At 37.6% G+C, this 23,739-nt stretch overlaps 2 protein-coding genes across 3 annotated transcripts; both read left to right on the top strand.

Moving 5' to 3' along the window:
- Positions 1 to 1,115: 1,115 nt before the first annotated feature.
- On the top strand, positions 1,116 to 5,631 carry LOC121779957. Of its 2 annotated transcripts, none has more exons than XM_042177443.1 (7): positions 1,116 to 1,299; positions 1,372 to 1,564; positions 1,853 to 1,954; positions 2,886 to 3,275; positions 3,904 to 4,018; positions 4,360 to 5,184; positions 5,252 to 5,631. In XM_042177443.1, exons 1-7 carry the CDS (start codon positions 1,229 to 1,231, stop codon positions 5,365 to 5,367), a joined length of 1,812 nt encoding a protein of 603 aa, XP_042033377.1. In that variant the 5' UTR covers positions 1,116 to 1,228; the 3' UTR covers positions 5,368 to 5,631. The 2 variants fall into 2 exon arrangements, with proteins under 2 accessions (XP_042033377.1, XP_042033378.1); XM_042177444.1 differs by having other exon boundaries at positions 5,255 to 5,631.
- Positions 5,632 to 8,765: 3,134 nt separating this feature from the next.
- Positions 8,766 to 10,356, top strand: LOC121779173 (dentin sialophosphoprotein-like). The gene is made up of 4 exons (XM_042176500.1): positions 8,766 to 8,893; positions 8,981 to 9,292; positions 9,423 to 9,509; positions 9,819 to 10,356. The coding sequence occupies exons 1-4, from the start codon at positions 8,766 to 8,768 to the stop codon at positions 10,354 to 10,356; spliced, it is 1,065 nt and encodes a 354-aa protein (XP_042032434.1).
- The last annotated feature ends 13,383 nt before the right edge of the window (positions 10,357 to 23,739 follow it).

A 23,739-nucleotide genomic window follows, 5' to 3' on the forward strand; every position in this document is an offset into this window, starting at 1 on the left:
AGAATTTTGTATTTCTAAAAGTTTGTAGTTATTTTTACTTGAATACTAGTACTTCAACTTTGTATTAAATTTGAATTAAATAATATTAAATAAATTCTAAAAGTTTATAGTTAATTTCCTAAAATAAAAAATTAAAAAAAATTAAAATCACAATTGAGACTGGATACCCGATTTTTCGGGATTGGGTACCCGAAATCAAATTCTGGTCAGGTATCGGGTATTGGATTTTTGAAATTTCGGGATCGGGTACCCGAAAATTTCAGATCGAGTACCCAATTTGACAGGTCTAGATGGAATCATATTTCAAATATAATCATTTTATTTACTAGGTCAATTAGATAGTTAAGCTATTATGATATTTGGTTAATAAATTTAATTAATTAACATAAGTTAAAAAGCCTAACAACCTTTTTTTAATAAAAGACATGATAAAAAAATCTATCAAGAAATATATTTTCTCTTATCATATTTAATGAAATCATAACCCCCATGGCCCCAACAAGAAAATAACATTACACTATCTTCCAACTCGACTATTTTTACTTTACTTTTAACATTTTAAATTATTTACATTAGATTTTTATTATTATAACTTCAAAATTCCAGAATATTGCAAAATATTCGGAGATTATTTACCTATATATAGCATTTCAAATTTTAGTAGTTTTGTAGATTAAGATATGAATGAATATATTTTCGGGGAAAGAGAAATATCAACAACAACATATAGATATAATTGAAAATTGTGGAGATAATTTTTATTTCAAATTTGAAAATGGATCTTGAGGAATGATATACTTGGATCTATAAAATTGTATGAAGTTAAAAACAATCACCTATTCGGAAATCTTTTCCTCTAAAAAAAGAAAAAATACAATACTAATTAATGCTCCTTATATACAATTGTAAATCATTATTGATACTTTCTATTTAAACAGTTTTAAAAATTGTTAAAATAGCAGGAAAATAAATAATTGACGCAACGATAGTATAAAGTTTAATCCCTGACGAGATATGCAAATATTTCTAGATAAGAATTAAAAATACTCATTTTATGAAACAAATCTCCCACAATATTACCAAATTGATATAAAAATTAAATAGATTCCACAAAATTAGCAAAGCTTCTTCCCCCTTCACACTCTCTCTCTCTCTCTAAAACCGCTATCCTCTCTCTACGAGATTTTATACAGCTCAGACTGAGTAAAGCATTAACATTCTGTTATCAATGGTTGACAAATCGAAGAAGGGGAAGAAGAGCACCATCAGCGAGGATGATATGTCTGCCGTTTTGCAGAGGTAACATTTGTTTCGTAAATTGTTGTTTCTGTAGTTCTCGGTTGGTATTTAATTTGGCGTATTTCCGGTTAGATACTCCTTGGAAACGGTGTTCGCTTTGATGCAAGAGATGGAACAAGCCGCTGGAGCGAAGATTGATTGGGCTGACATGGCGAAGAATTCCGCCACCGGAATTTCCTGCGCGCGGGAGTACCATATGCTGTGGCGCCACTTAGCTTACGGAGAAGCCCTAATTGATCAGCTCGACAGCGATGCTGAGCCTATGGTCTGTAATTTTTCTCATTTTTGGATTATTTTGTGCAATTTGTTTCTGCCTATAGCATTGTGATCTTCCGCCGTTTCATGCCTCTTTCACCGGTAGCAGTAGCTGATATTGATTTTATGTCATACTTTTTTGTCTTATTGGTTGTTTTTTACTGGATGAAAATTTATGATAGAAGGGAATTTTGATTAGGAATGCAATCCCTTAAACTTGTTAGAAGGGGGGAATTCCGGTGGTATCACATCTAAAGATGGAAGTTCTGACTGTACCTTTTGTATCTTGTGATTGTAGGATGTGGATGATGATGATGATGACAGTGATTTAGAGCACGAGGTGGAACCTTCCCCTCCTGTCGGACGTGAAGCTTCGGTGGAAGCTGCAGCATGTGTTAAAGTATGTCGATAGAATGTTATCCTGATTTTTCGAAGAAAACATAACAAGTAATAAATGCAGCAGACGATCGTTATGAACTGTTTGCTATTGGGGTTAAGACATACCTACGATCTAGTCTAACCAATTTATATGTGTTTCGACTCGATAATTACTCACGCAATTAATTCGATACTGACTAAGATATAATTACAATATGCTTGATACGATTTATGTGTTTCAACACGATAATTACCCATGCATTTAATTCGATACTGAGACTAAGACATAATTACAATTTGCTTGTTACGATTTATTTGTTTTGACATGCTAATTAGGGAGTGTCTGTTGCATAGTTATTATTGATGGATTCTTGCACACTAGTTTTCTATTTTACGGGTAGTTGGGATCTTTCAAATAATAGACAAGTCTGTGTTAGTTACACCCCCATTTCGAAATTGGGTAGTTGCTGCAGTTATGCTATTTCACTTAATAACTAGATGCTGTTTTTCCTCAATGTAGTCCTTGTTGTATTAGATGAAAATCTCAATGACTTAATCTCACTGGCCTTGAACAAGAGCCATCTCATAAGATTCATGTTGTGCTGGTTGATCTATCATCGTCAACAGCCAATGTATCTCATTATTTTCCACGTACACAGTTACACTCAATTGAAGCGATACTGGTTTTTCAGTGGATCAAGGATCAAATATATGCTTATTTTTCTAACTGGATCCGTAAATAATTTGCAATTCAGTATTAGATCGAGATTTTGAGGATCTAGAAATCAATATCACCAAGATCTGGTTTTGATGCCAGTGCACAAAATGGATATAATATCTTGTCTTATGGTAGTTTATTGAGCAATTATATGCTGTTTCATACATTTGATGGGCATCAAACTCAAGCATATCATTATTATATTTGTTCTAAGTAGTCAATTCTTTTGGGACAGGTTTTAATTGCTTCTGGTTATCCAAATAATCCCCAGCTCCCGAACAACTCAACTATTGAGGCTCCATTGACTATTAATATACCTAACACCAAGGCAGTGTCTGCTACTTCAGATGGCTCACATTCCCCCAATATAACAAGGGGGAGGAATGTTACCATCTCTGTTTCAGTACAAAAACAACCACTGTCTTCAGCAGTAAGTGGTGAAAAAAGGCCTACTAATAATGAGGTAGCAGAAGTGAACTATCCTTCTCGAAGAAGACGGAGGAGTTGGTCTTTGGAAGAGGACTCAAAACTCACTGCTTCTGTCCAAAAACATGGGGAACGAAATTGGGCCAATATTGCCAGATGGGATTTTAAGAATGACAGAAGAGCATCAGAGCTATCTCAGGTTTTTCCATCTTGTTTCTTTTTATGTTTTATGCATCATAACCTCAATTCAGATTATAGAGCAACAAGTGATTGTCAAATGGTTTTCCTTTTATGCTATATGCAGTAAGAGTTGGCCTTTTTATAGTGTGCCTAATTTTTGCTAAAGTTTTGACATGTGATATATTAATACTGGTGACTGATACTAGGTTTGTGTTGTATGTGGGTGTGTACTCCACTATTGTTTTACTTTTAGTCAATTTATTTATTCTATCACTATTACTAACTGGTGTATTCTTTTTGGGGTTTTTATCTGCAATACATATTAGATTAATATATTTTTCTGCTGAATTTGTGGAGACTGGATTTCAGTGAACTGCTAGCTAGTTCCTCTAGACTAAATATATTCTCTTGAAAGGTCTAACCCATATAAGATGCCTATGACATATCTGTGCTACAATGCCATGGAACTTGGTTGGTATTTGTACATTTCAATTAGGTCCGGTTGTTAGATGTTATGTGCTAGTACTATTTACTTGGGTTTTTTTATATTGATTAGGTCCCCATGTTTATATTATCAACTGCATGCCACTTATAATTGTGTACAAAAGTTGTGTTCCTGAGCTATTGAATGAAATGGACTTGTGCAGAGGTGGTCCAATCTCAAGAAAAAACAGGGCAATTCAAAGGCTGGTACCAGCACTCAACGTTCTGAAGCTCAGCTCGCGGCTGCACATCGTGCCATGAACCTAGCTCTAGATATGCGTAAGTGCGATAACTTATTGTTGGTAAATTGTAGGTTGACTGATGGCCGGAATATTTATATATGTTAAATATGTGTATTTGATAACAGCCAAATAACTGAGATACGCCTTTGACAATAATTAACTTTTACTTCGTCTAATATGACACTATTCCTTTTTTGAGACACCTTTATTACCCTCCCAACCTAAAAAAATCTATATATTTCTTATGCCACTTTACACCACTTTTTAAATCTTCTAAATCCCGTGCCCAAAAGAAATTTGCCATAAATAATGAGATGAAGGGAGTAGTACATCTTTATTGTTACACATCATAACATCTTTATTATTGTAATATCGCAGGAATCAAAACTCAGCCTCAACCCCAACCTCCAAAAGCCTCTTCGTCATCGGCAGATCAACCATTTCAAAGAGTAGGGCCTTCAAAACCCCAGATGCTTGCAAATCGGCCTTCCATGATCCAAATATCTGACGGAGATTCAATGGTCAAAGCTGCCGCAGTTGCTGCTGGAGCTCGCATAGCTACTCCTGCGGATGCTTCTTCACTAATTGAGGCTGCACGATCTCAAAACGTTGTGCATATCACAACTGGAGGCAGTTCTGTGATGAAATCATCCACTCCAAGCACTGGCCACCAACTGCCTAGCAATGTGCATTTCATTCGTAATGGTCTAGCAAAAGCATCGATCTCCACTTACTCTGCTCCTAAACCAAACATATCAGAAACTGGAGATGCTAAGCCAGCACAAAGTCAATCTACAAACCTTGCAGCTTCAGCAGCTCCTAATCCCATTGGTGTTGTTGCAGTGTCGAATGCAACATCTGTAAAGGAAAATGCTGCGCCTGCACCACCAACTCCATCTGCCAAACTTCCTGGAACTGCAGACGACGCGGTTGTTTCTACATCAGGTAATGAGAAAAAAGAGCTTAGTAAAAGCAATCAAGGTGTTGAACTGGGCAGAGTCTCTGGTTGTGCTCCAGTAGAGCAAGGACCTGAAAATCAATCAGCCGCACCAGGCAATCACTCAGAAGAAGCTGGAACTAATCAACTTTCTTCTTCTGGTAATGCAACTAAAGAAAACACAGGGGGAGATAAAGCTTCAGGTTCCGTTCTTGAACCAGTTAATCAAGCAACAGATGATGAAGTAGCTTTACCTACATTAGAAGGTAAATTTTTATGCCTAGACCTACAGTTGATTTTACAATTGCAAAAGTGATAACTTTGATTCTGCAGCAGGTGAAACCAAAATTGACGGCCAATTGACAAGCAAAGGAACTGCTGAGAGTACGAGTACAAATGGAAAGAGTGAAGATTTACCCAGCACAAGCACGAACCGCCCTGCAATGTGAAGCACGCAGCTGGAGATGGCCGAGAGTGAACATGCTGTGTATATTAGTGTCGAGGAATCTTCTTGCATCTGAACAGAAGCCGTTAGCCTGGATGTTGATATTTCATAGCATTTTCGAGGACAATTGGAGAGTTATAGTTTCTCTTCTATCTGTAATCTGGCCTAGTAGTTAAAAACCAATTTAGTGGAGAGTTTTCTTGAGTGAAATTTTTGGTAAATTTTTGTGGAGTAAGATTTTAATGCCTATTTCATGGGCTTTCTGATACATGGTTGTTACGTTTCATTGAAGCTACTATGATAGGTTATGGCAAACAGAGAAATTGAGATTGACAAATTTAGAAAAGGAATGGCTTAACTATTATTCCATCTGTCCCATATTAGGAGTCTCATCTGAGTTCAACACAAATTTTAAGAAATATTAATGAAAGTGGGTGAGAAAAGATAGTGGAATGTGAGATTCATTTTTATATATTAATTTTATAATAGGATATGAGTGGAATAAGTTAGTGGAAAGTATGGTCTATCTATCATTTACAGTAAAAGTGAACTAAGACTTCTAATGGTGGATAGACTAAAATGGTAAACCAGGACTTCTAATGGCGGACGGAGGGAGTACTATTTAGCATTCATTTAAATCATAAAATTTTAATTTTTCTTTATTAATTGTTCTCTTACTACAAAAATGATGTCTTTAATTAAAATAAGAAAATAAATGAAATGAAAAGAAATACAACTCTCTCCGTCCCACAAAAGATGTCACACTTGTGGGACGACACGAGATTTTAGGAGATTTTGTTTTGTGTGTTAAATGGAAAGAAAAATTATAATTTTTATATTTATGTGAGAGAACTTTTTTTAAAAATAGAAATGTGACATCTTTTGTGAGACAAATTAAAAAGGAAAGTGTGACATCTACTATGGGACAGAGGGAGTACTAGTTTTTTGGACCGTCTGGATATAACTAAACTCCTGGAATTAAACAACCATTGTGCTGTTCATTTGCTATGACTCATTATTATATGATTATTCAGGATTAAGTTAATTGATTATTTTAGTTGGAGGGGTGGTTATGGCTCATTATCATACTCTCTTTTCAATAAAAATATGTGCACTTATCATTTTCTTCTATCCCATAAAAATATGAGCATTTCCATTTATGGAAAGTTGTCCTCAACTCATTACCATAAATGTTAATTTATGTACAACTTATACCACTATGACCCATTATTACAACTCATTAAACACTAATAATAATGCGAGTCCCGCTATCCACTAACACTACTTTAACTACCCTTCTTCTCATATCTCTTACTTTACTAATTATGCATTAAGTCCCGTGTCATTTCAACTGTCCACATATTTATGGGACATAGGAGTATAATTATCCATCTAAGATTAGAGTATCGTTCGGTTGTCATGACTCATTATCATATAATTATTTATATAAGGTTAAGTTGTGGGATTATTCTTCATTTTCTCCGGTAGTGGTGGTGGTGGTGGTAGTGGTGGTGATGACGACGACGATGATGATGGGGACAAGGGCGGTGGGGATGATGATCCTGATGATTTTGTAAAAGAATTGGCCGGAGAAGAACTACTCTTTGCTCGTGAAGAAGTGGAGAAATTGATTGGGTCGACTATCGAGTCTAGTTTTCGGGTGGCGGTTTTAGGCCACAATACCTACAATGCCATGTTTGAAAGAAAGGAGAGCGTCCTGAGGGGTCGGACTGTCGTGCCCGGTGTGGGATGACCATATGAAGGGGTCTCTTAGTGAGAACAAAATGGTGGAATGTGACACTCATTTTTATATATTAATTTTATAATAGGATGTGAGTGGAATGAGTTAGTGGAAAGTAGGGTCTACTTATTATTTATAGTAAAAGTGAACTAAGACTTCTAATAATAGATAGACGGAGGAAGTACTATTTAGTAGTCATTTAAATCATAAAATTTTAAATTTTCTTTATCAATTGTTCTCTTAGTACAAAATTAACGTCTTTAATTAAATTAAGAAAATAAATGAAATGAAAAGAAATACTACTAGTTTATGAGACCGTCCTGGATTTAACTAAACTCCTGGAATTAAACAACTATTGTGTTGTTCGGTTGCTATGAGCCTATGACTCATTATTATATGATTATTAACATTTAGGATTAAGTTATGAGATTATTTTAGTTGGAGGGGGTGACTATGACTCATTATCATACTCCTTCCATTCAATAAAAATATGTGCACTTTCCATTTTCTTCTATGCCATAAAAATATGAGCATTTCCATTTATGGAAAGTTGTCCCAACTCATTACCATATACATTAATTTATTTACAACTTATACCATTATCACCCACTATTACAACTCATTAAACACTAATAATAATATGAGTCTCGCTATCCACTAACTCTACTTTAACTACCCTTCTTCTCCTATCTCTTACTTTACTAATTGTGCATTAATTCCTGTGTCATTTCAATTATCCATATTTTTATGGGGCATAGGGAGTATAATTATCTATCTAACTTGTGGGATTATTTTTATTGGAATGGGGGTGACTATGACTCACTATCACATGATTATCCATCTAGGATTAAGTTGTGAGATTTAATCTCATGAACCAAACATAATACTTTTGCTTTTTCGTTCGTCCATCATTATATGTCTCATTTGTTTTTTTACTACTTTTGGTAATGGACCAACATTCCACTAACTTCATTTCACTATAAAACCAATATATAAAAGTAGGATCAACCTTCTACTAACATTTTCCACTCACTTTCAACTACAAATCTTAAAATTCGTGCAAGGTCAAAATTGGCCTTGTTTGTATTGGTGGATGGAGGAGTAATAATGGAGTATAATATTTTAAACTAAACGACCCATAAGCTGTGATATTCAATCCCATGTACCAAACATAATATATTTTAATTATGAGGTATAATATTTCAAACCAAACAGACTCTATGGTTCCGTTTGGATGCTCTGACTCATTATCATATAATTATCCTTTCGGGATTAAATTATAAAATTATTTTAGTTTGACGAGTAATGTCTATCACTGATCATCATATAATTATCCATTAACACCCAATATTAGAACAACCCAATATTAGAACAATGGAAGACTAGATATACAAACTAATTAGTAATTTGTAATTAAAAAAAAGAAATGCGGTTATCATCTCTCAATTGATCCGTTGCATACCGTTAGATTCTCTCTCAATTTTCTTGACCCAATTCTGTTATAAACTGTCTCTCATTTGGTAGCTAACCTCTCAGTTTATATTCCGACTGTGATTCTTTCCTTCTGCATGCGACAAGTTGGGCAGTTAGAGAGAGAAATCTGGTTTTGGTAGTCAAGGAAAAGAGAGAGAGAGAGTGAGATCTTGATCGTGCGGCGGAGGATGGAGGGTTCCGACGGCAAGAAGAGCAACGTTGACACTTCGAAGAGGAAGAAAGACATCGAAGACGACGACGACAACAACACGCCTATTCATATAACCAGCAAAGATAATGCCGCATCCAAATTGAAGTGAGTTTATTTCCGATTTCACTTGTCTTCTTTTCCTTCCACTTTCTTTGTAGAATTCATCAACACATTGTTGTGTAAATGCCGCAGGGGAGGGTGCGGCCCTTCCGTTGAGAGCCCCAAGAAGCGTCGCAAATCCATGGATGGAGAAGCGTCTGCTTCTCAGCCTGAAGATATGAACAAGGCTGATGATGAAAAGGATGCGAGTTCTGATGATGAATCGGGCGACAAGTCTGAATCTGATGATGAATCGAGCGACAGTTCGTCTGAATCTGATGATGACTCCAGCGACGAGTCTGAATCTGATGTTGATGATGAGGCTAAGGAGGAGACGAATTCTTATGAGTCTATTGATATAATGAACTGTTCATCTGAAGAAGATACTGCTGCAAACAAACTGAAGTGAGTTTGTTTCTCCTGATTCAAAATTAGGGTTTCATTTCCCCCAATTTTCATTTTACTGATTTTTTTCAATGTTAATGTTTTGTTTAAGAGATTGATTGATTGATTGATGAGTGAATTAATGTGGCAGGGATGAGTGTGTTGATAAATCTATGGAGGAAGCGTCTGGTTCTCAGCCTGCAGGCAATGAAGATGAAGATGGTGGTGGTGAAGAAGTGTCCAATGCTATTGCAGAAGATGATACAGATCTTAAGACGACTTCTGATGATGATGATGATAAGGAGGAGGAGAAGAATTCTGATGATGATGATAATGATGGTAAGGAGGAGGAGAAGAATTCTGATGATGATGATGATAATGAGGAGAAGAACTCTGATGATGATGATGACAAGGAGGAGAAGAAGAATTCTGAAGATGATGATGATAAGGAGGAGGAGGAGAAGAATTCTGATGATGATGATGATGATAAGGAGGAGGAGAAGAATTCTGGTGAAGATGAGCATAAAACGACTTCTGATGAATCCAGCGATGTCACGTCTGGATCTGATGACGATCATGGCTCCAACGCTGAAGCCGATGATAAGCAGGAGCAGAAGAATTATGGTGAAGATGATGATGATCATAAGGAGAAAAAGAATTCTGAAGAAGGTGATGATAAGGAGGAGAAGAAGATTTCCGATAAGGATAAGGAGGAGAAGAATTATGATGATGAATCATCCGACTCTGAAGAAGATGATATGGAGATGTGGATGGCCAGAAATACATACAGACTGAAACGACACTTTACCTATAGCAATGTAAAAGATGTTAAGGAGGTGGAGACGACGTCGTTGTCCAACGCTGATGAAGATGATATGGTAACGTGGATGGCCAGACTGAAACCATTCCAATGGAATGGTTTCAGCAGTAGCTATGGAATGAGGGCACCCCAGCAAGTATCCACCACTGCCACCGGAGGAGAAGGAGATAAGGGGGCGGAGACGACGTCGTCGGATGATGACCAGTCCAGCAATGAAAAGCAGGAGAAGAAGGTATCTGATGATAAGAAGGCTGAGGGAAACTGATACCCAAACTTTACATGTTACTTTGCTATGCTCAATATTGGTACATCAAACTCATGATTTCTCAAGTTTTATGATATTCACTTTCTCATGATCAATTTCTTTTAATTTGCTAATGTTTCTTGCATTTTGTTATGATTATTTGATGATTTTCAATCGTCAGATCTAATTCTTGCGATATAATGTTTTGAACATTGATTAATTTTCTAAATAAGTCAATTACTATGTTTTTTTTGAATTGATTAGAAATTGTAATTATAAGATGTAAAGAAAACGATCATCTAATTCTAAGATGTAATAGTACTACTACATACTCACTATTTATATGCCGAATTTATTTCTCTCAAAACAAGTTTCTAGAATTGTTATTTAGTCTTGCGAATTAACCATTAAGCTTATATTCATACTCATCAACTCCAAAGCGCATTAACTCATCTAAGAATTCTATGTTGATCTTTAACATCTCATCGACGTTTTTACTCATTAACTAAGTTAAAGAGATAGTATTAAGCAATAAAGATATTGAATCATAATATGTGCATATATTAGGAGCAAATGAGAAAAATTAGAATGCGCAACTAATCTACAACACCGAATATTAAAATCGTAGCGCTCATGGTATTGAAAGCAATATTTCTTGTCTCGATCGTGTGGAGAGCGTCCTTTATATATTCTAATTATTGTATTTTTTTGAGTAAAATAGAAGATTATCATCTCTCAGTTCATCACTCTCTCTCAATATTCTCCTCTTCATCCAATTGTGTATGATCATTTGGTTGCAGTGAGTGAAGGAATAGAGAGTGCGATCTTGATGGGCAGTTTCGAAGGACACGAGGGTGGTGAAGAAGAAGAAGAAGAAGGTCGGATGATCATGAGTCCAACGCTCAACAAGTGAAGAGTTATGAGTCCAAGGCTGAACAAGTGGAGAATTATACATCGGATGATCATGAGTCCAACACTGAAGAAGTAATGAATCCTAAGCCAAGATTGCAGAAGATGGGAACGGGGCTGTCGCATCGAGCACTGATCCGCCTGTGGCCACCAGCAGAAGAAGAACTGGATTAATCGCTTGTTTATTTTCATGCTTTGGCATTAATCCTGAAGAAGATCTTTAGCAAGGGTTGATAGAAACTCATAACCAAAATTTACACGTCACTTTACTTTGCTCAATATTCATTCATCAAACTTCGGTTGTGATGGTTGGGCGAATTTTTGATGGTAGTAAATGCAGGTAATAAATACAGATCACGACACAAGGAATTACGTGGTTCGATTTACTGAGGTAAATCTACGTCCACGGGAAGAAAGGAGGGCAAGATTGTATTGCTTGATCTGGTTTACCAGCTTACAAATACAGACTTGCTATATGATATTTGATGTCTAGAGAGCTTTCTTTCTCCTCCTCTAGTCTATCTGATCTAAGTTCTATTTATACATTGAACTAAGATCGTGGCTTGCATCACCACTAACTAGGTCGTGGCTTACATCACCACTAACTAGGTCGTGGCTTACATCACCACTAACTAGGTCGTGGCTTACATCACCACTAATTAGGTCGTGGCTTACATCATCAGTAATTAGGTCGTGGATGTCGTGGAGGTCATGAGATCCTGCATGGGTCCACTATCTCTTTGTTTGGTCCGCTATCCTGCATGAGATCCTGCATGAGTTGACACCACTATCTCCCAGTTCGGTCGAATAATGAGACCGAACTGCTGAACTATTGCCGAGCAGCTTTTGCCAATCTGAGAGTAGAGCTTGATTGGTCGGCTTTTACCGAGCTGTAGGCTGGGGCCGAACTCTTTGGTAATGCCGAACTGATACTCTTCCTTGGGCTTTGGGCTGATGGGCCGTCACTGCTATTGGGCTTGTTTAGTACGTACCCCATCAGGTTGTTTAGCTATATGATTAAACACCATCTCATGACTTCTCAAGTTTATGATATCCACTTTCTCATGATCAATTTCTTTTTTTATTTGCTAATAATTTTGGTGTCATTATTTACGATGTTATGATTTTCGGTCGTCAAAATTCTAGCTAGCCAATAATTTTTTGTAAATTTCTTGTGTGCGTGATTTTTTCGACATTGAAGAAGAAAATTTCGAAAAATCATTTATTTGTTACAGTAATGCTTTGAACATAAATTTTCTAAAAAGTCATTTATGTTTTTTGTTTGTATTGCATTGAGATTTTTCTGTTATTTTCGCCAATGAAATTTGGATTTTTGCTATATGTGCATGGATGAATTAATGGCGGAAACTTCGGGGGGTTAGGGCTTGCCAGACCATGTAATTTCAAGGAAGATCAATTATTGCTAATTTATACAAGGGCAAACTAAATAAATCATGGAAAACAGTCAAATGTTGATTCGTTTGACGCTTTTATAAAACTGGACTATAAATCACGAATTTGTGATTTTCGCAATTATTTCATCCGTCTACTTTCCGACAGTTGCGGATCCAGGACTCGGAAATAGAGGGGACATAATATATATTACGGGTTTAGTTTAGGGCAAACATGACTATTCTTTTCGATATTCGGAGCGGTCGGAAGTAAACGGAGTGGGCGGACATGAAAATTTATGTCCGGATAATGGAACATTAGTCACACAGAGGGGGCGGCGCGACCCCTAGATCTGCCACAGCTTTCCGGCTAAATATGTTATGATGTGTTACTGATTATAAACATGTGGAAATAGTATGGCCCCTTCTTTAAGGTGATACTACATGTTAATTTATGCTAGTTGTTAAAATCTAATATTTATTCAACTTGTATTGTCACAAAGATTACATCGAGTATTATAGGAAGAGCAACTATACACATAAGGAAAGATTTTGCCCTAATTCTAATTACCATAATCTTGGTAATTTACAATTAATTCCATATCTTCCTCATTATTTGCTTGTGATTTGATTCCCCCAATCTTCTCGATTATTTACTCGTGATCTCTTTCCAACACTCCCCCTCAAGTTAAGTAAGGGGATCGTCCATACTTAACTTGCCCAATACTTCATGGAAACTTCTGGAGTCCACAGCTTTGGTGAGAATGTCAGCCAACTGGTCTTCTGATCTTACAAATGGTAGTTCCACCACCTTTGCTTCAATATTGTCTTTGATGAAGTGGCGATCAACTTCAACATGTTTTGTCCGATCATGTTGTACTGGGTTCTCTGATATGCTAATAGCTGCCTTGTTATCGCAAAAAAGTTTGCACAGTCCAGGGGAGATCAACTCTAACTCAGTCATTAGCCTCTTAAGCCATAGGATCTCAGTCAACCCGCTCTTGATTCCTCGAAATTCTACCTCCGCTCTTGACAAAGCTACCACCTTCTGTTTCTTACTTCGCCAGGTGACTAAATTCCCCCCAACAAAGGTAAAGTACCCCGTAGTTGATTTCCTATCATTCGGATTTCCTGCCCAATCAGCGTCGGTGTATCCATGTATGTCCATATGTCCATGTTTCTTGAACAACACTCCATGTCCTGGTGTTCCCTTCAAGTATCTGACAATCCGCAGAGCTGCCTCCCAATGAGCCGCCTGTGGTTGATGCATAAACTGGCTCACCACCCCGACCGCATATGCAATATCAGGCCTAGTATGAGACAAGTAGATTAGTTTCCCGACTAAGCGCTGGTATCTCGACCGATGAGTGGGTTCTGCTCCTTCTACTATTCTCAAGCCGTGGTTCTGGACCATAGGTGTGTCTGCTGGCTTGCAGTCCAGCATCCCAGTTTCTGCTAACAAGTCCAGGAAATATTTTCTTTGATTGATGAAGATTCCTTGTTGAGATCTTAGCACTTCTATTCCCAGAAAATACTTCAGCGAACCTAGGTCCTTCATCTCAAATTCTGAAAACAAATTCTGTCTCAGCTCCTTGATTTCTTCTTCGTCATCTCCAGTAAGAATCATGTCGTCCACATAGATGATAAGGCAGGTGATCTTTCCTTCCCTTTTCTTCAGAAACAACGTGTGGTCGCAATTGAGAAGAGTACCCTGATTGTGTTTATCTTGGCAACCGGGGAGAATGTCTCGGCATAATCAACTCCATAGGTCTGAGTGTACCCTTTTGCTACCAGCCTTGCCTTATATCGCTCGACTGACCCATCTGGCCTCCTTTTTATGGTGAAGACCCACCTACATCCCACGGCTCGCACTCCTTCTGGCTTGTCACACACCTCCCATGTATTGCTCTTCATTAGTGCTTTCATTTCTACCATCATTGCCTTCTTCCAATGAGTGACCTTCATAGCTTCCTCGGCAGTTTGAGGAATCTCTTCTTCTTCATATAGGGCGGTTGTGAATGCCTTAGCCATTTCTGTGAGGTTGGCTTTCGCAAAATTTGCAACTGAGTATCTGCTCTTAGCACCTATCCTTTCTGGACTGTATCTTTTTGGAGGGACTCCCCGAGTACTGCGCTGAGGAAGAATGTATCGACCAGTATCCCCATCAATAGCGGTGATCTCATCTGTCTCAGAATTGTCAGGTGTAATTGTACTTTCAGAGTTGAGTTCAGGATTTACCTCGGATATCACTGGAGGAGAATCGGATTGAGGCGTGGTTGCCTGAGGAGGGTCCATAGTGGTTGTGACCTGCTCGGCGGTGTTGCTAGCTTGCTCTGTTAGTTCCACCTCTGAGTTACTTGGTTGAGGCACCAACCAACTTGGGGGTCCACTGATATCCCTTAGGCTATTTCTACTACTCTCCCCCTGACCCCGAAGATGGGTGTGGTAGAAATATTCACATTCAAGAAAATTACAGTTCATAGTGGTGATTATCTTCCTAGTGGATGGATCATAACACCTATACCCCTTCTGATTAATCCCATATCCTAGAAAGACACATTTCACAGCGCATGCAGAAAATTTTGTTCTCTCGTGTTTCGGTATATGCACATAGACAGAGCATCCAAAAATTTTAAGTGGAAGAGTAAGAGGTTCAGGAAGTTTCGTCATTTTCGAAAGGGTCTGAAGGGGTGTTTTCATGTTAAGTATTTTTGTAGGAAGACGATTTACAAGATAAACTGACGTAGCCACGGCTTCGGGCCAAAGGAACTTTAGGACATTTGAGTAAAAAAAACAACGCTCGAGTAATTTCGAGAAGAATTATGTTTTTCCTCTCAGCTATCCCATTCTGTTCTGGTGTATACGGGCACGTGGTTTGGTGAACTAACCCATTTTTTTAAAAAAAGTCTTCCATGTCTTTATTGACAAATTCCCTCCCATTGTCTGACCGAAGGACTGAGATGGTTTTTCGAAATTGTGTCTGAATCATTTTAAAAAAGATGACGAATTTTTCGAAAACTTCAGATTTATTCCGCAAAAAATACACCCAGGTCATTCTAGTGCAATCATCGACAAACAGAAGGAAATATTTAAAACCATGATCACCAACAATAGGCGCAGGGCCCCACACATCAACGTGAACAATAGAAAAAATATCCTTAACACGAGTATCACTGGATTTGTAAGATTGTCTATGATTTTTAGCCAAAACACACGACTCACAAGAAATGTCTTTAATATGCGAAAATTTTGGAAAAAGTAATTTAAAATAACCCGTTGAGGGATGACCCATTCTCCGATGCCACAACCAAGCTTCTCTATCAGCAGATCCGTGAGCAAGCATTGCGGCGCCACCTTGGTGAGCTATCTCATCCACATAATAGAGCCCTTGACGCTCAGTGCCACGCCCAATTATCCTCCTCGTCCTGATATCCTGTAAAACGCAGAAGTTCGGGTGCATCAATAAGGTACAATTTAACTCTTTGGTCACATGGCTAATAGACATTAGTTTGTGAGACAGTTTAGGCACATAAAGACAATTATTGAGTTTCAGGTTTGGAGATATCTCAATAGTTCCGCTCCCACTTACGGACGTTGATCCCCCATCAGGAGTCTGAATTTGACTTTTAGTTGCCCCATTAAAAACAGAAAAATCATTTCTATCATACGTCATTGTATCTGTAGCCCCACAGTCAAATATCCACTCACTTGTAGTACTACCCGGTAATTTTTTTGCCATACACACAACATGGGTATTTTGAAGGGGTGCAAAATAATTTGGGGTAATAAACGAGATTTCTGAGGATTTGGGGGCAGATTTCGAATTTCCAGCTTTTATGGGGTTCAATCTCCTAATATTATCAGAATGGGGTAAAATGTGGGGTTTATTAATCTGGGGGGACTCATTTGCAAATTCAAGATTGGGGTTAGGGTTTAACACCCCCAACCCGTTACCTGCTCCGAACGATCCGCCGCTCCTTCTGAATTCAGCGCTTGCTGCCTCTCCCATCGCGCCGCCCCGATTATCCGGCCGACCGTGAGCGTCGGCGGCCTCCTGGTTGCCCGCTCCGGTCGCTGGAAACATGTCCCCTCCATTTTCTGTAACACCGATCGCTAATTTGGCCTTGGCTTTTTGGTTGTCATCCCACCATTCCGGGAATCCGACGAGTAGGAAGCACGTCTCCTTGGTGTGCTTGTGCTTCCCACAGTGTGAGCACCATAGCTTGGACTTGTCTTGCTTGAAGAGCCGGCGATTCGGGGCGGTTGATGTATTGAGACGATGCGGCGGTTGTCCACTCCTCTGTTGACTCCGGACCGCGAATCCGAGCCCGATTCTGCCCGATGATGTGGTACCGTTGGTTGCGACGGCGGATTCAGTGGTGGTTGCCGGCATAATGCTGAGCCGGGCGGTCTCCCTCTTAATCCAACCGTACGCAACCTCGGCTGAGGGCCACGGTTTGTCTTTAAGCACTTCTCGTTTCATTTGGTCGTATCTCGGGTTCAGGCCGGTTAGGAATTTGAATAATCGTCGTGTTTCGACATACTTTTGGAATTGCCCTATCCCCTTGTCACAACACGTGACCGGCTGTTCTTGACACCGGTCGACGTCGATCCACGTCCCATGTAAGTGACGCCAATAGGTTTCGAGACTTTGTTCTCCTTGCTTGACATTCTCTGCTTTCTCTTCCAGATCGAAGAGCAAGAACGAATCGGACGTGCTTTCGAACGTCACGGCTAGGCTCTTCCACAGGGCTTCGGCTGTTTGATGGTGAGCGAAGTCGATGACGATGTCCGTCTCGATGTTGTCTAAGATCCACGAGAAGACAATCAAGTCGGTCTCCTCCCACTCCGTGTAGCCAGCCGCCCCTGGTTTGGGTGGTGGCGGGCTGCCGTTGATGTGGCGGAGTACTAGTCTACTCCCGATTTGGATCTTCATGAGTCGGCTCCATATGGAGTAATTCGTTCCGTTGAGCTTTACTGCCACGGTCACATTCTTGCTGACCCGTAGCTTGTGGTCGTCTTGAACTGGGGGTTTGGTTTCGTCGGCCATGGCTTAATCTGCCTTTAGGTCGAGAGAGGTAAACCAAGGCTATGATGAAATTATTTCTGAGCCTTGCTCTGATACCATGTTAAAATCTAATATTTATTCAACTTGTATTGTCACAAAGATTACATCGAGTATTATAGGAAGAGCAGCTATACACATAAGGAAAGATTTTGGCCTAATTCTAATTACCATAATCTTGATAATTTACAATTAATTCCATATCTTCCTCATTATTTGCTTGTGATTTGATTCCCCCAATCTTCTCGATTATTTACTCGTGATCTCTTCCAACACTAGTTGATAGCGTGTTTAAATCAAATGTTATATTGCAAACTTCGTGATATACTATAATTTACTTTTTAAAAAAGTGAGACGAACTAGAATTTGTTTATATAAAAATAGATAAATTAAATCCCATGTATTCTGATAGTAGAGGCTTTTTGCGCCATCTGGCATTCTGGCTCACTTTGATGAGGTATGTTGCATGGTTAATTTATTTTGGAATAGTAACCATCGATAATATTAGACTATTAGTAATATGAAAAAATATAACACTGCAGTTAACTTGAATTCCATTATTAAAGAAAAAAAAAATCTAAATCTATATTTAAATCGCTGAATTCCACGTGTCAAACCTCTCAGGCTTGAAAATACAGTTACTCTCACAAATGATTTCCCTCTCTTTTTTCAATTGAAGCTATACATACCCAATGCGTATGTATATAATGCAATTTGAAGCTGCAATCTTCCTTCCAAACTGCATTTCTCCCCAATTTCATAGGACTCTCCTTCTTCCTTTCTGCTTGCGATCGAGAAGTACTAATTGTTAGCTAGAGAGAGAAGAGAAGTAATTAATTGCCAGCTTAAGCGTGCGATCTTCACTGTCGGAAGCATGTCTGTGGACGGCGACGATGACAAGAAGAGGAAGCGAGCTCTGCCAGTAGATGCTCCAGATCCATTAAGTGAGAGCAGCGATGATACTGATGATGAATCTGCTCCAATCGAAAAGCCGTCAGTTTATCGATCACTTCAATTCGTTTCTTGTTTTTGATTTCTTGTTTCTAATTACTCCGTCAATTAATCCTCTCTCCTGTCAATTTGTTTGCCGAATTTTGATTTCGCTGAATTAATTCTGTGTGAAAAATCTTAGAATCGTGTTTGGATACATGAGTTAATCTTCGGATTCATCACTGTCAGTATCAAGAAATTAGATCATTCATTTGATTTATGGAAAAGAAAGTGATTGAGTTAGGGTTTGTTGCAGGAAAGGGCTTTCTCCACACTGCCCTGGGAAATCAAAATCATTTGGTGACCTGACGAAATTGGGGAACATGAGAACCGAAGAGATTGTGAAGAAGGAAAAGACCAAGTACAAGAAGCGCAGAATACAGATGCATCGCGAAGCCGGAGAAGCTAAAAAAAACTAGAAAACGCTATAGGAAGATTAGCAGCTACAACACTTGACTTGGCAGATGAAGATCCAGAGGAGGGAGAAGTCGACAACAACGACGACAAGAACGCTACGGATGAAGAAGAAGATGATGCAGAGAAATCCAAAGGTGGAGCTTCTGGTTCTCAGGCTGAAGCAGGTTCATCCGGTGACATTGATATGGTTCGTGACTCCGAGACTGATGAACAAAATGGTGGAAAAAAGTGATTGATCACTACTCAGTTTTTCTCTTCTCTGCTGGTTTACATATGGTGAGCTTTGTTATGATCATCAGACATGTGTTGGTGATTCCTTCATTGTTTCAAACTTTGTGATCATTTTTCTAGTTTGCATTACTTCTACTGCTTTGATGCAGTTTGCTACTATGGCTGGTTTTATGATCTATTCATCTCAATATTAAAGCCTGTTTAGTGCATCTTATTCAGATTATGAATGTTTGATGTCTAGCTCATTCCTAATTGATTAAATGATGATATTTCTATGTAGTAGTTCTACTATTTTGGTTCATAGTTTCACTTCGTTTTAATATGATATTTGTTTGAGTGTGTTGAGATGATTTCAATTATTTAAGGAGAATTATTTTACTAGCTTTTGCAAGAATATTTTGGAGACTTGAGTTCATGCATTTAATTTTGATGATGAATTAAGATGTTGATAAAATGTAGGATAAATTTTCGGAAATACCATAAAATTTTTGGTTATTTTCTGATCAATCTCACTTAAAAAAGTAGTTGATTGTATCGGGTTGACACTTTTTTCTATCATCTCATTGATTTGGATAATCCGGTGGAATTAAATTGTTTATGATTTGAAGCCAAAATCTATGAATTGTATGCATAATCACTCAAAAAAAAGAATTATGAATTTTATAAAATCAGGATAATGTACTTTGGTTTTAAAATCATACTATGTTGTGCAACGATATGATTAAAGTGATGCATGCATGCACCTATGATATCATGCATATCTTGCAATTAAATAAAATTCAAAAAAGGGTAAGAGTGCCATAGTTAGTTACCAAGAATTAGAGATTTGTTGTGTGGGCGAGAATATGACTATGCATTTTTGTTTTGTATGAGAGTTTGTTGCTTCCAGCAAATATAATTGTCCTTGTTCGTATAATTGTGTTCAAAGTGTATTACTTAATAATTTGTTATCATTTGACCAGACACGGGTTTTAAGAAATGTAATAAAACATGAGTTAAAAAAATTAGTGGAATCTGAGTGAGAATGCTTTAGTGGAATGTGGGGTCCACTACCAAAAAACGGTACGAAGTGAAATGTGACAAATTTTTAGGAACGGATAAATGGAAATAAGTGACAAAATTTCAAGGAGTAATTATTCCAAAATACTCCCTCCGTCCCACGTTACTTGAGGCGTTTCTTTTCGGCACGGGATTTAAGAAAGTTGTGTTTAATGAGTTAAATAAAGTAGAAGAGAGAATATAGTAAGAGAGAGGAGATAAAGTAAACTGAAAGAAATGATAAAATAGGTGTGATTAGATGTTTTGTTTTTAGCCAAAAAGAGAAATGACTCAAGTAACTTGGGACAACCCAAAAAGGAATACGACTCAAGTAACTTGGGACGGAGGGAGTATAAGTTAATGGAATAATTAAATAAAATATCAAAATTATGATATACTAGTAATTGCTAGGTTATTTTTTCTAAGTTGAATAATTGACCAGAAAATGATCAGTTCAAAATCTAGGGTCAAAGAAGTAAAGTTTTATATTAATTTCTAAAATTTGGTTTTGTTTACTCCCGCTAAAATACTGAATCATCAAGAATTCAAAATCCCTCAAGAAAACTGCCACGACTCATCCATTCCCAACTCCCATATTCTTCCTTTTTGCCTGCGAGAAAAAGAAGAGAAATTAAGCGTGCGATCTTAACCGGTGGCGGAGGGATGGACGGGGACGATGACAAGAAGAGAAAGCGAGCTACGCCCTAAGATGCTCCTCAGAGTAGCGATGCTTCTGATTCTAATACTGAAAATAGTGATGATCAGAAACCGTGAGTTTAGCTATCGATCCCTCAACACCATTGCTTAATTTAATTTCACTTTAATTTCTTGTTTATCAAACCCTAGGTTCGTTAACTAAATATTGGTCATTTACTGCAGGAAATTAGGGCTTTCTGGGAAAACAAAATCATTTTCTAACCTGACAAAATTGGGGAACACAAGAACCAAAGAGATTGCGAAGAAGAAGCGCAGAATCGGAATTGAGGAAGAGCGTGGCCAAACTGAAGAAGCTCTAAGAAGACTAGAAGCTGCTGTAAGAAGAGTATCATCTGCAAGAATAGGAACAGCAGAAGTTGCAAGAGTGGCTGATTTATTAGACCAGCCTAAGGGTGATGGAAATCAAGAGGAAGAAGTTGACGACGACAAGAAGGCTACTGAAGAAGAAGAAGCTCAGTCTGACCATTCTATTACTGGAGATGACAAAGCGAAAGATGATATGGTTCATGACTCCAGCACTGATGATGAAAATGGTGGACAAAATTATTGATCATATGCTCATTCTTACTATCTGCTTCATTGCTTGGGTGTTCCAAATTTTATGATCATTTTTGTAGTAGCAGTTTGATGCAGTTTGCTATGTTGTTGTTGTTGTGATCAAACTTCTCTCAATGTTATGGCAGGTCTTATGATCTAATCAACTTTCTGAATTTGATTTTAATAATTACTTTTCCATATTAAATCTGTGGTGGTAATAGTTTGTTTTGGTGGCATTTAATTCAGACTGATTGTAAATACTAATGTTTTGAATGTTTGATGTCTAGCTTATCTGATTAGATTGTGATATGTCGATGAAGTAGTTCTACTAGTTCACTTCTCAAGATTAAACTATACCTGTTTGGTCCATATATAGTTTCAATATAGGAATGATAGAAGTAATTGAATATCTAAAAATTAAACAATTTATGAAAAGTTGTTCTTTTGCACTTATTAATTTTTGTTCGAGCGTGTTGGGATTATTTCAATTATTTTTTACGAACAAATTTTTTAATTATATGGATGATTATTTTAGCTTTTACACCCCAATTTCATGTCAACAAATAGGGATCTCTCATTTTTCATTTCTTCAATTTTGAGTTTGCATGTTTACGCCCATTAAATTATGTGTGTATGTGTGTGTGTATTTTGATGGATAAATATATGTGTTTTGTTCGTTGAACTAAGGGTTTGTATAGATCTTAGTTTACTTTGTTTCGTTGATCAATTGGTTTCTCGTCTAATAGAGTGCCAATTACTTCGTTTTAGTGAGATCATAATTTATTTAGGTCATCTTAAACGACAAAATTATAATGCTAAACAGCTTTGAAATACACAACATTAATTCGCTAAATGATTTAATCGTGGAAAATTTACTACTATGAACTAAAAATTGATATTTTTCACCATATTTAAAGTTTATGGTCAAAAGTTGATGTATTTTTTGGTTATGTGCCCATATTTAAATTGCTATGTCACTTAATTCCACGTCATACTTCTCCAGATTGAAGAGAGTTACTCTCACAAAATACTCCCTCTCTTTTTTCAATTAATGCAGGTATATGCAACACAAAATATTTTCGAAGCTGCAGTCTTTCTCAACTCCGAACTAAAGAAGAATAATTGAACATTTGAACTGGTAGAAATAAGAATTCAATAAATTGAGAACTTAGAATCTAAGTCTGTCATATTAGTTCAATTTATATAGGCAAAGAAAAATATGGAAATAAACTTAAAGGAAATAACTAAAAGAAAATAAATAAAAAGAGAACCTTAATTTGGTAAAAGGAAAAACAATTAATATTTTTCCATCTACTAATTAGAAAATAAATAAAAACCAAAAATAACTTGCTTAACCTTTTAAGTCATGCTCCCCTTCTTCCTGTAAGAAATTGTTAGATAGAGAGAGTGAAAGAATAGAGATTGAAGTAATTAATTGGCAGCTTAAGCGTGTGATATGTCTGCGGAGAGGAAGCGAGCTATGCCCGAAGATGCTCCTGATCTATTCAGTGATAATAGCGATGATAGTGATGATGAATCTGCTCCAACCGATAAGAAGCAGTCAGTTTCTCCATCACTTTAATTAACTTCTTGTTTTTCATTACTCCCTTAATTAATCCTTTCTCCACTTAATTTGTTTGTGGAATTTTGATTTTGTTTATGCCTGAATCTAGCTTCAACACATGCACATTTAAAATCCTCATAATACTTGCTTCATTTTCGGGTGTGTGTAGGGGTGGCGAAACGGGTTACCCACGGCCGACAAGTCTGGTAACCGTACCCAATTTTAGCCAAATTTGTTGTCCCAATACCCGCTCCGCGCCGGGATTGCCCGATACCCGTGTCGGGTATCCCGTACCCGACATTGCCGGTACCCGTACTCGACCCGAAGTCCTAATAAAAAATTTGAAAACCATAATAACCGTCAACGTTCCCTAATTTACTTTATTAATATCCATGGTAAACGTTGAATAGATTGAGAATAAGTGAGGGACACTCTATAGCTAGTTCCGTTGAGTTTTCCATTGTATGTTGTTGGAATAAAAAAATGTTTTAAAAGATTTCTTAGATTATATAAAGTACTCCAACTATTCCGCCTTAATAGAGACA

Source organism: Salvia splendens, chromosome 19 (assembly GCF_004379255.2).
Source record: "Salvia splendens isolate huo1 chromosome 19, SspV2, whole genome shotgun sequence".
In the NCBI taxonomy this organism is placed as follows: domain Eukaryota; kingdom Viridiplantae; phylum Streptophyta; class Magnoliopsida; order Lamiales; family Lamiaceae; genus Salvia; species Salvia splendens.